At 42.8% G+C, this 14,639-nt stretch overlaps 1 protein-coding gene across 1 annotated transcript in view; it reads left to right on the top strand.

Annotated features, from left to right (window-relative positions):
* Nucleotides 1-4,371: 4,371 nt before the first annotated feature.
* Nucleotides 4,372-14,639, top strand: part of LOC106582623 (protein TMEPAI) — an 87,346-nt gene continuing 77,078 nt past the window's right edge. The window contains exon 1 of the mRNA XM_014165849.2: nt 4,372-4,788. Coding sequence (XP_014021324.1) covers nt 4,683-4,788 — 106 coding nt within the window. The 5' untranslated portion in view covers nt 4,372-4,682. The remainder of the gene's footprint in view (nt 4,789-14,639) is intronic.

Genomic DNA, 14,639 nt, shown 5'->3' with positions numbered 1-14,639 from the left:
AGCCCTGTGATGCCGGGCTATCTACTGAGAATATTGCAAAATGTGCTTTCACAGAAAAGCTATTTTAAAATCGGACATATCGAGTGCATAGAGGAGTTCTGTATCTATAATTCTTAAAATAATTTATTCCTTTTGTGAACGTTTATCGTGAGTAATTTAGTAAATTCACCGGCAGTGTTCGGTGGGAATGCTAATCACATGCTAGTCACATGCTAATGTAAAAAGCTGGTTTTTGATATAAATATGAACTTGATTGAACAAAACATGCATGTATTGTATAACATAATGTCCTAGGGTTGTCATCTGATGAAGATCATCAAAGGTTAGTGCTACATTTAGCTGTGGTTTGGGTTTATGTGACATTATATGCTAGCTTGAAAAATGGGTGTCTGATTATTTCTGGCTGGGTACTCTGCTGACATAATCTAATGTTTTGCTTTCGTTGTAAAGCCTTTTTGAAATCGGACAGTGTGGTTAGATTAACGAGAGTCTTATCTTTAAAATGGTGTAAAATAGTCATATGTTTGAAAAATTGAAGTTTTTGCATTTTTGAGGAATTTGAATAACGCGCCACGGGATTACACTGGCTGTTGAGGGCAAGCGTCCCACCTAGCCCATAGAGGATAAACCACATTCATATGCCAGAAAACCTTTTGATGATTTTTCATCTTCCTTCAACAAATTACATCCTGATATTCTGGTGAACAAACTTGCGACCATGGGCGTCAATGAGCATCTCATCAATTGGATCCGGTATTTTCTCACCAGTCGGGTCGGAAGAGTGGTTCAATGTGAATACATAGGACCCACTAACCAATAATATAGGGGTACCCCAGGGCAGTGTTTTTTCGACAGTTCTGTTCACCCTTTACAATAACGGTGGCACCCAAATAATATCAGAATGTGCAACAGTAAAGTATGCAGATGATACAGCAATTGTTGGTCTAATAGAGGGGTCAGAGGTTGACTACAGGACAGAAATAACACACTTCACTGAATGGTACAAGGAAAACAGACTCATTCTCAATGTAAAAAAAAACTAGGAAATTACAATAAACTTCAGAACTATAAAAGACGACACCGGGCCCATCCACATTGACTCAGAGCAAATAGAATCAGTTGAGCAATAGAAATATATTGGAACTATAATTGACTCAAAACTCTCCTGGACTGCAAACACAACAGATATACAAAAAGGGACAACAACGACTGTGTTTCATGAGATTAAATAAAAATCAGGTCAATAAAAGAATAACAACCATAGTCTACACGTCCTTTTTTCAGTGTTCTCACTTTCTGTTTCCAAGCCTGGTACAATCAGCTAACAGAACATGGAAGCGCTGTTCTTGGAAAGAGTGGTGAGGGCAGAAGCGAGAATTGCCACCGACCTGACAGTGCCAACTCCTACCATCAGACCGCGGAAATAGAGTCCATCTTTACAAAACCGCCAGAGACCCATAAATCATTAATTCTCAACAGAATGTCAGTTGAATAAATAACTGCTCACCCCCCCCCCCCCAGAATTTTCGAACTGAATTACGAACTGTATCCACATGTGTATTTTTTTCTGTAGTTATTGCTTGTGATTTATGTATTTATGCACCTATTGGTGATGCTGTACAGTTGTTTGTTGAGATGCAAGACAAATTTCCCAAAAGGAACACACAATAAAGAAATGATATCCACATCATCGGCACCCAGGGAGCAGTTGTTGTTGGGGGTTAACTGCCTTGCTCAAGGACAGTACGGCAGATTTTTCCACCTTGCCGGCTCTGGGATTCAAACCGGCAACATTTCAGTTACTGGCCCAACACTTTTAACAGCTAGGCTACCTGCCACCCTTATTGTCATAGGCCGTGTATGTAGGTTGCAGGGAAGTCAGGCGCAGAAGAAAACAACGTAGAAAAATAATCTGGGTAAAACAATAACCCGTCGCACACCGATACAGAAACAACACGTACATAACAAACAAACAATCACCGACAGAGAAATGAGGGGAAGCAGAGGGTTAAATACACAACATATAATTACTGGGATATGAAACAGGTGTGTAAAGAGACCAGACAAAACCAATGGAAAATGAAAAACTGATCAATGGTGGCTAGAAGGCCGGTGACGTCGATCGCCGAACACCACCCGAACAAGGAGGGGCATCAACTTCTGTAGAAGTCGTGACACTTATTGCCTAAAGATGTTGTGTGGGTGGAGTAAGCTGTGCACATTTGGGTGTGTCTACATAACTTGTCGCTCGCATCCTTTTAACTGAACAAAGCTAGCTATCTGGAAAAAGGCCAACCTGACAAATGGACACTATTGGACCCAAACAAATATCCAAGAATAATTTAGTGCGTTGTTTTGAAGGTTTGAAGAGTGGAATGTCAACTATAAGGAAAGTTTAGACCAGACAGAGGCAGCAAAAAATATGTTTTATTGTCACATAGATCGAATAGGTGCAGTGATATGTGTTGTTTTACCAGCTATAGTAATATTAGGGTTAAGTGCTTTGCCCAAGGGCATATCGACAGATTTTTCACCTTGTCAGCTCGGGCTAGGGCTTTAACCGCTAGGTCACCTGCCGCCCATACAGAGGCTCTACATACAACACGTGACATGACAGGAAACCACCATCTCCCTAGCTGTCAGGCAGGCGAACAGTGAGTACTGGACAATTTGTCTGAAACGTCATTACCAATTAATACTTTTTAACTGGACTTTTACACATCTTGGACATTTATTTTTGCTTTGTGGATGGAATGGGAATGACTTTTTGTGTCAGTGTGAAAATGGAACCAAAAGTGGCCTTGTGAATGTGTCTCCCTGCTGTGTGCATGCACAATAAATTATGGACACGGGGTTCTGCTGTGACTTCTACAACGCTCTCACCGAGAGATTCACCAGACGAATGGACTTAAGTAAATGCATTTTCCTTAGCAATTTGAGGGTTATTCTACGGTTGAATAATGAGAATAGACAGCATCCCTAGTTTGATTAATCAAACTAGAATTTAGTTTTGATGAGACACTTTTTAATGTTTTGAACTGTGTATTTCAATGATTTAGATTGTTGATATGGACATTTCGTTAGAACCTTAGTTATTATATATGTGTGTTTAATTATATTTCACATAACAATATTATGTGCATGTTTGTTTATTTGCAGGTGGAAGAATTGTAAATCCATTGTGAAAGGGTATGGAGTTTGCAATGCGAATTATTCGGATTAAATGTGTCCATAAATTGGTATTTTAGGACCACCTTGTAACTCTGGATGCTACATCAGTCTATGGCTGACCTGAGCTCAGTTGAGCAGTGTCCTTTTGTCAGATTATGTGAAATATGCCGCAATCGAAAGCTAGTGTATCTTGGCTACATTGGTATTTACATTTGTGTTTTTTTTGGTCCATTTTGTTTAATAGCCCATGTCACTGCACTGCTCACTGGAGCTATCTGTTGTATGGTGAATTTGGGCTTCGTCAAGGTTTATTTGTGAGTAAATCTGGCTTTGATAAAAGCCAGTGCTTACCCAGCCGCCGACCTCACCGCACGTCATTGTTAAATAGAGCAAGTCACTACTGTATTTGAACACTGAAAATATATTAAATAAATCATCGTATGACTGACTGACTGGTGCAGTTTCCCATTCAGATTGAGGGGATTCGATTAATGCCCCAGGCGGACCGGGCTAGCGTTGATCGCATTCGCTTTGGAACAGAGCTGCCTCTTGGGCGTGAGCCGGGTGCCCCGTTTTGTCTGACAGCGAACTCGGCTCAAAGGAAAAGTGACGCAGAGTAATGAGTAAGATTCTGTGTTTTCACATGCAAAGGTAATTGGTTTTGATAAAAAGGCTTTATGTTCCGTCCCAATGAAAACTAGTTTGAAAATTCAAAAAAATATTTTATGGAAAACGATGCAACGTGCTGCTTTGTTGACGCCATGACCGAGCGGGCAGATTACCGTTCGATATGAGAAGGTCGCTCCTCCCTCACCACTTTTGCTAGTACGTCAAAGGCCATAGCCCGGTGCACTTAATCTAAATCCCTCAATTGCTACGATAATAAACGGCGTCGATTTCAGATTTTGCGATCCGATTGGCCAGACATCCTGTCACTGTTGCCTGTTCAAGTCTGGTGTTGACGTAATCCTGTCTGCATCCAAGCCCCGCCCCAATAGACAAAATGCTATTCTGGATCATCGGGACGTCCATACCATAAATCCTAACCCTAACTCCTACCCTTACCTGACCCCAACCTTAACCATATCCATAACCCTTACCTAACCTTAACCCTTGCATTAACCCTTTTTACATGTAAACTTCAATGGGGGCAGGGACGTCCCAAGGATCTCAGATAGCATGGACCCCCCCCAATAGGAGCTCAGCCGATTTGGACTTGAATGAGGTGGTGAGCTCAGAAGCCCAGCAGAAAGACTGATACAAAGTAGCACAAGCTCTCTGTTCATAAACATCAGGGATACTGGAGTACCGACGGCAGGCTGCGGTCCGGGTAGGGGGAGGGGGAGGACGAAGGCAACTGAGACCCTAGACCACTGACTTTCACCCGCAGAAGACTTTACCGAGAAAGAAAATATCGTATGTTTTTTTTTGTGATTCCTGCCCCGCCGCGCGCATGAAAAGTGAACTGGAGAGATATTCGAGCCGTTTTTCGTTTAGATTTCCAAATGTAAATGTTCAACTTCATGGGTCTAATAAACGGTACAGCGGCCATACAGACCAATGTATCCTGTACATGTAACTGCAAACGCTCGACTTCATTCCAAAGCATGGAGATCAGTAAGTACTTTTTGTAATGTTCAAGCGAACTATTGCTACTTTGCTGCACGTTTCTCTCCTACTTGGACTGACCAAGCTTGATTGGGTCTATTAGCTCGCGCAGGCTTCCATCGAGTGGCAGGTAGGCAAACTATTAGATATCCCACCTCTATACTTTCAATTCAGCACAATTTCTGGCTGACTGCCCTGTTTTTTTGTGTGCAACGTTTGTCAGCCATATCATGAGTTAACTCCCAGCAAGCAACTTTTTGTCCTTAGCATTGGGATTTTCGTCAACTGAACGTCTAAACTGTCTGCCATTGTTTGACATGATGAAACGAAAGCTTATCTGGTCGTCACAACAAAGTTTATTATTGTGCAAGCCAGACGTCTAAATAAGGTCAAATATACTTCCATAAAAGGTGTCTCAGTGAATATGTTTTATAGTACAAACCTTGTAAATTAATTGTGTATGTCTATGGGCAAATTCAGGTTATTGAAATGAGCTCTATTCACAAGTAAAATCTTGTTCATACCATGCAGACAGTAATCCAAAATCTTCAATGGTGGAGTGAGAGCAAACAGTAGTATTTTGGATATTTAAATCAATAGATAGATTTTTCAGACGGGGATTAATAATTTAATTAATAAACCCAATAAAATAGGGTAACAAATATAAATATGTTTTTATTAAATAGTGTAATTAGAGTTGAGGGGACATTTATTAAACATTAACAACAACAATACAATTATTTTCCACACGTATGATGTGTGGTCTATTGGTTGACTCATATTTTGGCAGGGGCAAGTGGAATTAATGTATCATCTTTGATGAATATTACTCTGACAGACCCTCTAGTCCCAAAAAGTAATTTAGGAGAAAAGAGGAATTTCTTCTAAAGACATTTAAGCTAAGCTCTGCCTGCAAGAGCTGTGTGATGTTTTGTCTAGAGATGGAGGGGATAAAAACGAGAGATTGAGATGCTCCTTCGTTTGATTAGAGTTTCCCAAAGGAGACAACCGGTCTATATATTTTAGAGAAAGATTTGGACATTTTGAATACCTCTAAGTAATGGACTGTGAGCTTCTGTCTCCTGCGTAGTCTCCTCTTTTCCAGATAAACATTTTCTGCAAGGAACAAGCCAAAATGTCAGTATTTTTTGGTGCTTGTGTAGCGATTGTGGAATTTCAAATGTGATCTGCTCTTGGCTTCCCCATAATTAAGATGCCCTCTTGTATCCTGTCTGAAGTGCTTTGTTTTTCTGTGGTAGGGCAATTCTCAATTGAAGATGAAGTGTAAAGTGAATGTCTAAATACACTGTGTAGTCACTTCGTTTCGTCTAGACGAGAGGTCGACCGATTATGATTTTTCAACGCCAATACCGATTATTGGAGGACCAAAAAAGCCGATACCGATTAATCGGCTGATTTGTTTTATGTATTTGTAATAATGACAATTACAACAATACTGAATGAACACTTATTTTAACTTAATATAATACATCAATAAAATCAATTTAGCCTCAAATAAATAATGAAACATGTTCAATTTGGTTTAAATAATGCAAAACAAAGTGTTGGAGAAGAAAGTAAAAGTGCAATATGTGCCATGTATGTGCCATGTAAAAAAGCTAACGTTTAAGTTCCTTGCTCAGAACATGAGAACATATGAAAGCTGGTGGTTCCTTTTAACATGAGTCTTCAATATTCCCAGGTAAGAAGTTTTAGGTTGTAGTTATTATAGGAATTATAGGACTATTTCTCTCTAAACCATTTGTATTTCATATACCTTTGACTATCAGATGTTCTTATAGGCACTTTAGTATTGCCAGTGTAACAGTATAGATTCCTTCCCTCCCCTCGCCCCTCCTTGGGCTCGAACCAGGAACACATCGACAACAGCCACCCTCGAAGCATCGTTACCCATCGCTCCACAAAAGCCGCGGCCCTTGCAGAGCTAGGGGAACAACTACTCCAATTCTCAGAGCGAGTGACATTTGAAACGCTATTAGCGCGCACCCCGCTAACTAGCTAGCCATTTCACATCGGTTACACCAGCCTAATCTCGGGAGTTGATAGGCTTGAAGTCATAAACAGCTCAATGCTTGAAGCACAGCAAAGAGCTGCTGGCAAACGCACGAGAGTGCTGTTTGAATGAATGCTTACGAGCCTGCTGTTGCCATCACTCAGTCAGACTGCTCTATCAAATATCAAATCATAGACTTAATTATAACATAATAACACACAGAAATACCCTGACTGCTTGCACGGAACACAAGAGAAGTGACACAATTTCCCTAGTTATAAGAAACTCATGTTAGCAGGCAATATTAACTAAATGTGCAGGTTTAAAAATATATAATTGTGTATTGATTTTAAAGAAAGTCATTGATGTTTATGGTTAGGTACACATTGGTGCAACGACAGTGCTTTTTTCGCAAATGCGCTTGTTAAATCATCACCTGTTTGGCGAAGTAGGCTGTGATTCAATGAGAAATTAACAGGCACCGCATCGATTATAGGAAAAGCAGGACACGCTAGATAAACTAGTAATATCATCAACCATGTGTAGTTAACTAGTGATTATGTTAAGATTGATTGTTTTTTATAAGATAAGTTTAATGCTAGCTAGCAACTTACCTTGGCTCCTTACTGCCCTTGCGTAACAGGTAGTCAGCCTGCCACACAGGCTCCTCGTGGAGTGCAATGTAAGGCAGGTGGTTAGAGCATTGGACTAGTAATCTGGAAGTTTGCAAAAAAAATCCCCGAGCTGACAAGGTAAAAATCTGTCGTTCTGCCCCTGAACAAGGCAGTTAACCCACCATTCCTAGGCCGTCATTGAAAATAAGAATGTGTTCATAACTAACTTGCCTAGTTAAATAAAGGTGTAAAAAAAGAAAACGTCCACAATCGGTGTCCAAAAATACTGATTACCGATTGTTATGAAAACTTGAAATCGGGCCTTATTAATTGGCCATTCCTATTAATCGGTTGACCTCTAGTCTAGACAGCCTGCCAAAACAATGAGATGTGGTGGATGCCCAAGCAAGCTTAAAAATCAGATAAACAGAAAATCTAAATACCACTGCCAGAATGAGGATATTATCTCTGTTTGCCTCTGTTAAACCAGAAACTCAGTCTATTTGGGAATGCTCTCTGTCTTTCTCTCTCTCTCTCTGCACATTTAAAATAATATGTTAAAATCTATTTCAACGCTTATTATCTGACTATGTGGGTGGGGTTGGCGGGGAGCTCATCTCAAGCTTCGATTTGGTGCTGTCTGGCGTTCTAAAGAGCACACATTTGGAAAGCCAGTCGAATTTACAGTTCTACATGGGATGACAGAAGTGAAAGCTATTGCGCAACCCACAATTTTCTCAGGATGGTATTTGTCAGCACATTAGGCCTATACAATGCACTTATTCAGTACACAATCTTCTCTTTTCCCCCTAATTTATTCAGTAACGCTTTAGCCTATACACTGAGAATAGCCCCCCACCCCCTTTCCCTCAGAACAGCCTCAATTCGTTGGAGCATGGACTTTAGAAGGTGTTTTTAGTGTTCCACAGAGATGCTGGCCCATGTTGACTCCAATGCTTCCCAGAGTTGTGTCAAATTGGCTGGATGTACTTTGGTTGGTGGACCATTCTTGATACACACGGGAAACTGTGGAGCGTGAAAAACCCAGCAGCGTTGCAGTTCTTGACACAGACCTTGGCAGCTACTACCATAGCCTGTTCAAAGGCACTTAAATATTTTGTCTTGCCCATTCACCCTCTGAATGGCCCACATACGTAATCCATGTCTCAAGTGTCTCAAGGCTTAAAAATAATTTTTAAACCTGTCTCCTTCCCTTCATCTACACTGATTGAAGTGGATTTAACAAGTGACATCAATAAGGGATCATAGCTTTCAGAGCAGGGGTTCTTAACCTGTTAGGGCTAGGGGGCAGTATTGACACGGCTGGATAAAAAACATACCCGATTTAATCTGGTTACTACTCCTGTCCAGTAACTAGAATATGCATATAATTATTGTCTTTGGATAGAAAACACCCTAAAGTTTCTAAAACTGTTTGAATGGTGTCTGTGAGTATAACAGAACTCATATGGCAGGCCAAAACCTGAGAAGATTCCATGCAGGAAGTGGCCTGTCTGACAATTTCTTGCCCTTCTTGATTATCTCTATCCATTACAGAGGATCTCTGCTGTTACGTGACACTTCCTACGGCTCCCATGGGCTCTCAGAAGGTGGCAAAAAGCGGAATCGTGGCTTTGCAGTCTCTGGCTGAAAAAAAGTAGCGCGTTTGGGTAGTGGCTGGTTACAGTACTGTGAGTCTCAGGCGCGTGCCCGCGTCGACCGAATGCTTTGTTTTCTTTCCTCTGTTTACCTAAACGCAGATTCCCGGTCGGAATATTATCGCATTTTTACGAGAAAAATGGCATAAAAATGGATTTTAAACAGCGGTTGACATGCTTCGAAGTACGGTAATGGAATATTTCGATTTTTTTTGTCACGAATTGCGCCATGCTCGTGACCCTTATTTACACTTCGGATAGTGTCTTGAACGCACGAACAAAACGCCGCTATTTGGATATAACGATGGATTATTTTGGACCAAACCAACATTTGTTATTGAAGTAGCAGTCCTGGGAGTGCATTCTGACAAAGAACACCAAAGGTAATCAAACTTTTGTAATAGTAAATCGGAGTTTGGTCAGGGCTAAACTTGGTGGGTGTCTAAATAGCTAGCCGTGATGGCTGGGCTATGTACTCAGAATATTGCAAAATGTGCTTTCACCGAAAAGCTATTTTAAAATCAGACACCTCGATTGCACAAAGGAGTTCTGTATCTATAATTCTTAAAATAATTATGTTTTTTGTGAACGTTTATCGTGAGTAATTTAGTAAATTCACCGGAGGTTTGCGGGGGGTATGCTAGTTGTGAACGTCACATGCTAATGTAAAAAAGCTGGTTTTTGATATAAATATGAACTTGATTGAACAAAACATGCATGTATTGTATAACATAATGTCCTAGGTGTGTCATCTGATGAAGATCATCAAAGGTTAGTGCTGCATTTAGCAGTGATTTTGGGTGTGTCTTCTGGGTTTTTGTGACATTATATGCTAGCTTGAAAAATGGGTGTCTGATTATTTCTGGCTGGGTACTCTGCTGACATAATCTAATGTTTTGCTTTCGTTGTAAAGCCTTTTTGAAATCGGACAGTGTGGTTAGATTAACGAGAGTCTTGTCTTTAAAGTGGTGTAAAATAGTCATATGTTTGAGAAATTGAAGTAATAGCATTTCTAAGGTATTTGAAAATCGTGCCACGTGATTACACTGGCTGTTGCGTAGGTGGGACAATTTCGTCCCGCCTAGCCCAGAGAGATTAATGTTTGGTACACTCAGTGTATGTCTATGCTTCCAATACTGCTCAACACTTAGCCTATTCATTTGATGCAATGATGATAAACACTGGTGGAAAATAGATTTTGATGCACTATACCAAATTGTCTATGTCTATCATAAATAAAAAGCTATTACCTTTTATGGCTATTTTGCTGTGCCCAGACTAGAAACCAAAAACATCTTGTGTTTCTTGATGTGACAAATTCCTGTTGATGGTCATTTGATTCTGTCGAGGCTCTGATTACTTCCCAGCAAGACAGACTCAGAGAGGAATCAAAAAGGACTTCCCTCAGTTCGAGATATCGACATTGTGATACTGTAATTAATCGTAATACGATACTCTCCCATTATACAAACATCAAGGGCAGAGGTTCAGGTTCTTTTAATCTGTTTCTCTCTCTCGCTCCCCAAAAATCTAAATATGAGTCTGCCTTTAATAGGCATGTCAATGCTATCAGGGGTATAAGCTAGAGGTCGACCGATTATGATTTTTCAACTCCGACACCGATACCGATTATTGGAGGGCCAAAAAGCCAATGTCGATTAATTGGCCGATTTTCTATATAAAAGTGTATATAGTGTGTGTATGTATATATATATACACTGCTCAAAAAAATAAAGGGAACACTTAAACAACACAATGTAACTCCAAGTCAATCACACTTCTGTGAAATCAAACTGTCCACTTAGGAAGCAACACTGATTGACAATACATTTCACATGCTGTTGTGCAAATGGAATAGACAACAGGTGGAAATTATAGGCAATTAGCAAGACACCCCCAATAAAGGAGTGGTTCTGCAGGTGGGGACCACAGACAACTTCTCAGTTCCTATGCTTCCTGGCTGATGTTGGTAGCATGAGATGGAGTCTACAACCCACACAAGTGGCTCAGGTAGTGCAGCTCATCCAGGATGGCACATCAATGCGAGCTATGGCAAGAAGGTTTGCTGTGTCTGTCAGCGTAGTGTCCAGAGCATGGAGGCGCTACCAGGAGACAGGCCAGTACATCAGGAGACGTGGAGGAGGCCGTAGGAGGGCAACAACCCAGCAGCAGGACCGCTACCTCTGCCTTTGTGCAAGGAGGAGCAGGAGAAGCACTGCCAGAGCCCTGCAAAATTACCTCCAGCAGGCCACAAATGTGCATGTGTCTGCTCAAACGGTCAGAAACAGACTCCATGAGGGTGGTATGAGGGCCCAACGTCCACAGGTGGGGGTTGTGCTTACAGCCCAATACCGTGCAGGACGTTTGGCATTTGCCAGAGAACACCAAGATTGGCAAATTCGCCACTGGCGCCCTGTGCTCTTCACAGATGAAAGCAGGTTCACACTGAGCACATGTGACAGACGTGACAGAGTCTGGAGACGCCGTGGAGAAAGTTCTGCTGCCTGCAACATCCTCCAGCATGACCAGTTTGGCGGTGGGTCAGTCATGGTGTGGGGTGGCATTTCTTTGGGGGCCGCACAGCCCTCCATGTGCTCGCCAGAGGTAGCCTGACTGCCATTAGGTACCGAGATGAGATCCTCAGACCCCTTGTGAGACCATATGCTGGTGCGGTTGGCCCTGGGTTCCTCCTAATGCAAGACAATGCTAGACCTCATGTGGCTGGAGTGTGTCAGCTGTTCCTGCAAGAGGAAGGCATTGATGCTATGGACTGGCCCGCCCGTTCCCCAAACCTGAATCCAATTGAGCACATCTGGGACATCATGTCTCGCTCCATCCACCAACGCCACGTTGCACCACAGACTGTCCAGGAGTTGGCGGATGCTTTAGTCCAGGTCTGGGAGGAGATCCCTCAGGAGACCATCCGCCACCTCATCAGGAGCATGCCCAGGCGTTGTAGGGAGGTCATACAGGCACGTGGAGGCCACACACACTACTGAGCCTCATTTTGACTTGTTTTAAGGACATTACATCAAAGTTGGATCAGCCTGTAGTGTGGTTTTCCACTTTAATTTTGAGTGTGACTCCAAATCCAGACCTCCATGGGTTGATAAATTGGATTTCCATTGATTATTTTTGTGTGATTTTGTTGTCAGCACCTTCAGTTATTTAAAGAAAAAAGTATTTAATAAGATTATTTCTTTCATTCAGATCTAGGATGTGTTGTATAAGTGTTCCCTTTATTTTTTTGAGCCGTGTATTTGTAATAATGTAAATTACAACAATACTGAATGAACACTTATTTTAACTTAATATAATACATCAATACAATCAATTTAGTCTCAAATAAATAATGAGACATGTTCAATTTGGTTTAAATAATGCAAAACAAAGTGTTGGGGAAGAAAGTAAAAGTGCAATATGTGCCATGTAAAAAAGCTAATGTTTAAGTTCCTTGCTCAGAACATATGAAAGCTGGTGGTTCCTTTTAACATGAGTCTTCAATATTCCCTGGTAAGAAGTTTTAGGTTGAAGTTATTATAGGACTATTTCTCTCTATACCATTTATATTTCATATACCTTTGACTATTGGATGTTCTAATAGGTACTTTAGTATTGCCAGCCTAATCTCGGGAGTTGATAGGCTTGAAGTCATAAACAGCGCAATGCTTGAAGCACAGAAATACGAGCCTTAGGTCATTAATATGGTCAAATCCGGAAACTATAATTTCGAAAACAAAACATTTATTCTTTCAGTGAAATACGGAACCGTTCCATATTTTATCTAACGGGTGGCATCCCTAAGTGTAAATATTGCTGTTACATTGCACTTCCTTCAATGTTATGTCATAATTATGTACAATTCTGGCAAATGAATAACCGTCTTTGTTAGGAAGAAATGGTCTTCACACAGTTCGCAACGAGCCAGGCGGCCCAAACTGCTGCATATACCCTGACTCTGTGTCACGGCTGTCGAAAGGATCGGACCAAAGTGCAGCGTGGTTGTAGTTCCACATTTTATTAAATCTGTGAAACTTTGCAAAACATAAATAACTGAATTTACAAAACAACAAACCGTGACGCAAAGAGAAACAAACACTACTCAAAAGATAATCACCCACAAAACCCAGGAAGAAAAACCACTACTTAAATACAATATCCAATCAGAGGTAACGAGGACCAGCTGCCTCCAATTGGAGATCAACCCAAAGAACCCCAACATAGAAAGAGAAAAACTAGAACTTAAACATAGAAATAGAAAAACACAAAACACCCCCTGTCACGCCGTGACCTACTCTACCATAGAAAATCACATCTTACTATGGTCAGGACGTGACAGTACCCCCCCCCCAAAGGTGTAGACTCTGAATGCACCTAACTCAAAAGAAACCACAAAACAAAAGGGAGGGTGACAATTGTCTATGGCGGCTCAAATGCAGTCCACATAACCTTAACCTCCAGCATAGGAGGCGGCTCCGGTTCGGGGCGTACTCCCCGCTCCACCCGCTGATCCTTCTGCTTTATTACCACCTGACCGTGGATCGTCGTCGAAAGAAATGGACTGTAGATCATTGCTGGAGGTTCTGGGCTGCAGGCCGCCGCTGGAGGCTCTGGGTTGCAGGCCGCCGCTGGAGGCTCTGGGCTGCAGGCCGTCGCTGGAGGTTTCGTACTAGGGAGCGTCGCTGGAGGCTCCGGACTGGGGAGCATCGCTGGAGGCTCCGGACTGGGGAGCGTCGCTGGAGGCTCCGGACTGGGGAGCGTCGCTGGAGGCTCTGGGCCGCAGGCCGTCGCTGAAGACTCTGGGCCGCAGGCCGTCGCTGAAGACTCTGGGCCGCAGGCCGTCGCTGAAGACTCTGGGCCGCAGGCCGTCGCTGAAGGTTTTGTACTGGGGAGCGTCGCTGGAGGTTTCGTATTGGGGAGCGTCGCTGGAGGCTCCGGACTGGGGAGCGTCGCTGGAGGCTCCGGACTGGGGAGCGTCGCTGGAGGCTCCGGACTGGGGAGCGTCGCTGGAGGCTCCGGACTGGGGAGCGTCGCTGGAGGCTCCGGACTGGGGAGCGTCGCTGGAGGCTCCGGACTGGGGAGCGTCTCAGGAGGTTCCGGACTGGGGAGCGTCTCAGGAGGTTCCGGACTGGGGAGCGTCTCAGGAGGTTCTGGTTGGGGAGCGTCACTGCAGGCTCCGTGCCATGGATCATCACTACAGGTTCCGCGCCATGGATCATCACTGGAGGCTTTGTGCCATGGATCATCACTGGAGGCTCCGGGCCATGGATCATCTCTACAGGCTTCGTGCCATGGATCATCTGTACAGGCTCCGGGCCATGGATCATTCCTACAGGCTTCTTGCCATGGATTATCCCTATAGGCTCCGGGCCATGGATTATCTCCCGAGGCTTCGTGCCATGGATCATCCCTACAGGCTCCGGGCCATGGATCATCTCTACAGGCTTCGTGCCATGGATCATCTGTACAGGCTCCGGGCCATGGATCATCACTGGAGGCTTCCTTCGTGGAGCTGGAATAGGTCTCACCGGACTAGAAAACGTCGCTGAGAGTTCTGGACTAGGGAACATCGCT

The sequence above is a fragment of the Salmo salar genome, chromosome ssa22, assembly GCF_905237065.1.
Source record: "Salmo salar chromosome ssa22, Ssal_v3.1, whole genome shotgun sequence".
NCBI lineage: Eukaryota > Metazoa > Chordata > Actinopteri > Salmoniformes > Salmonidae > Salmo > Salmo salar.
This window is presented reverse-complemented; position numbering and strand designations above follow the sequence as displayed.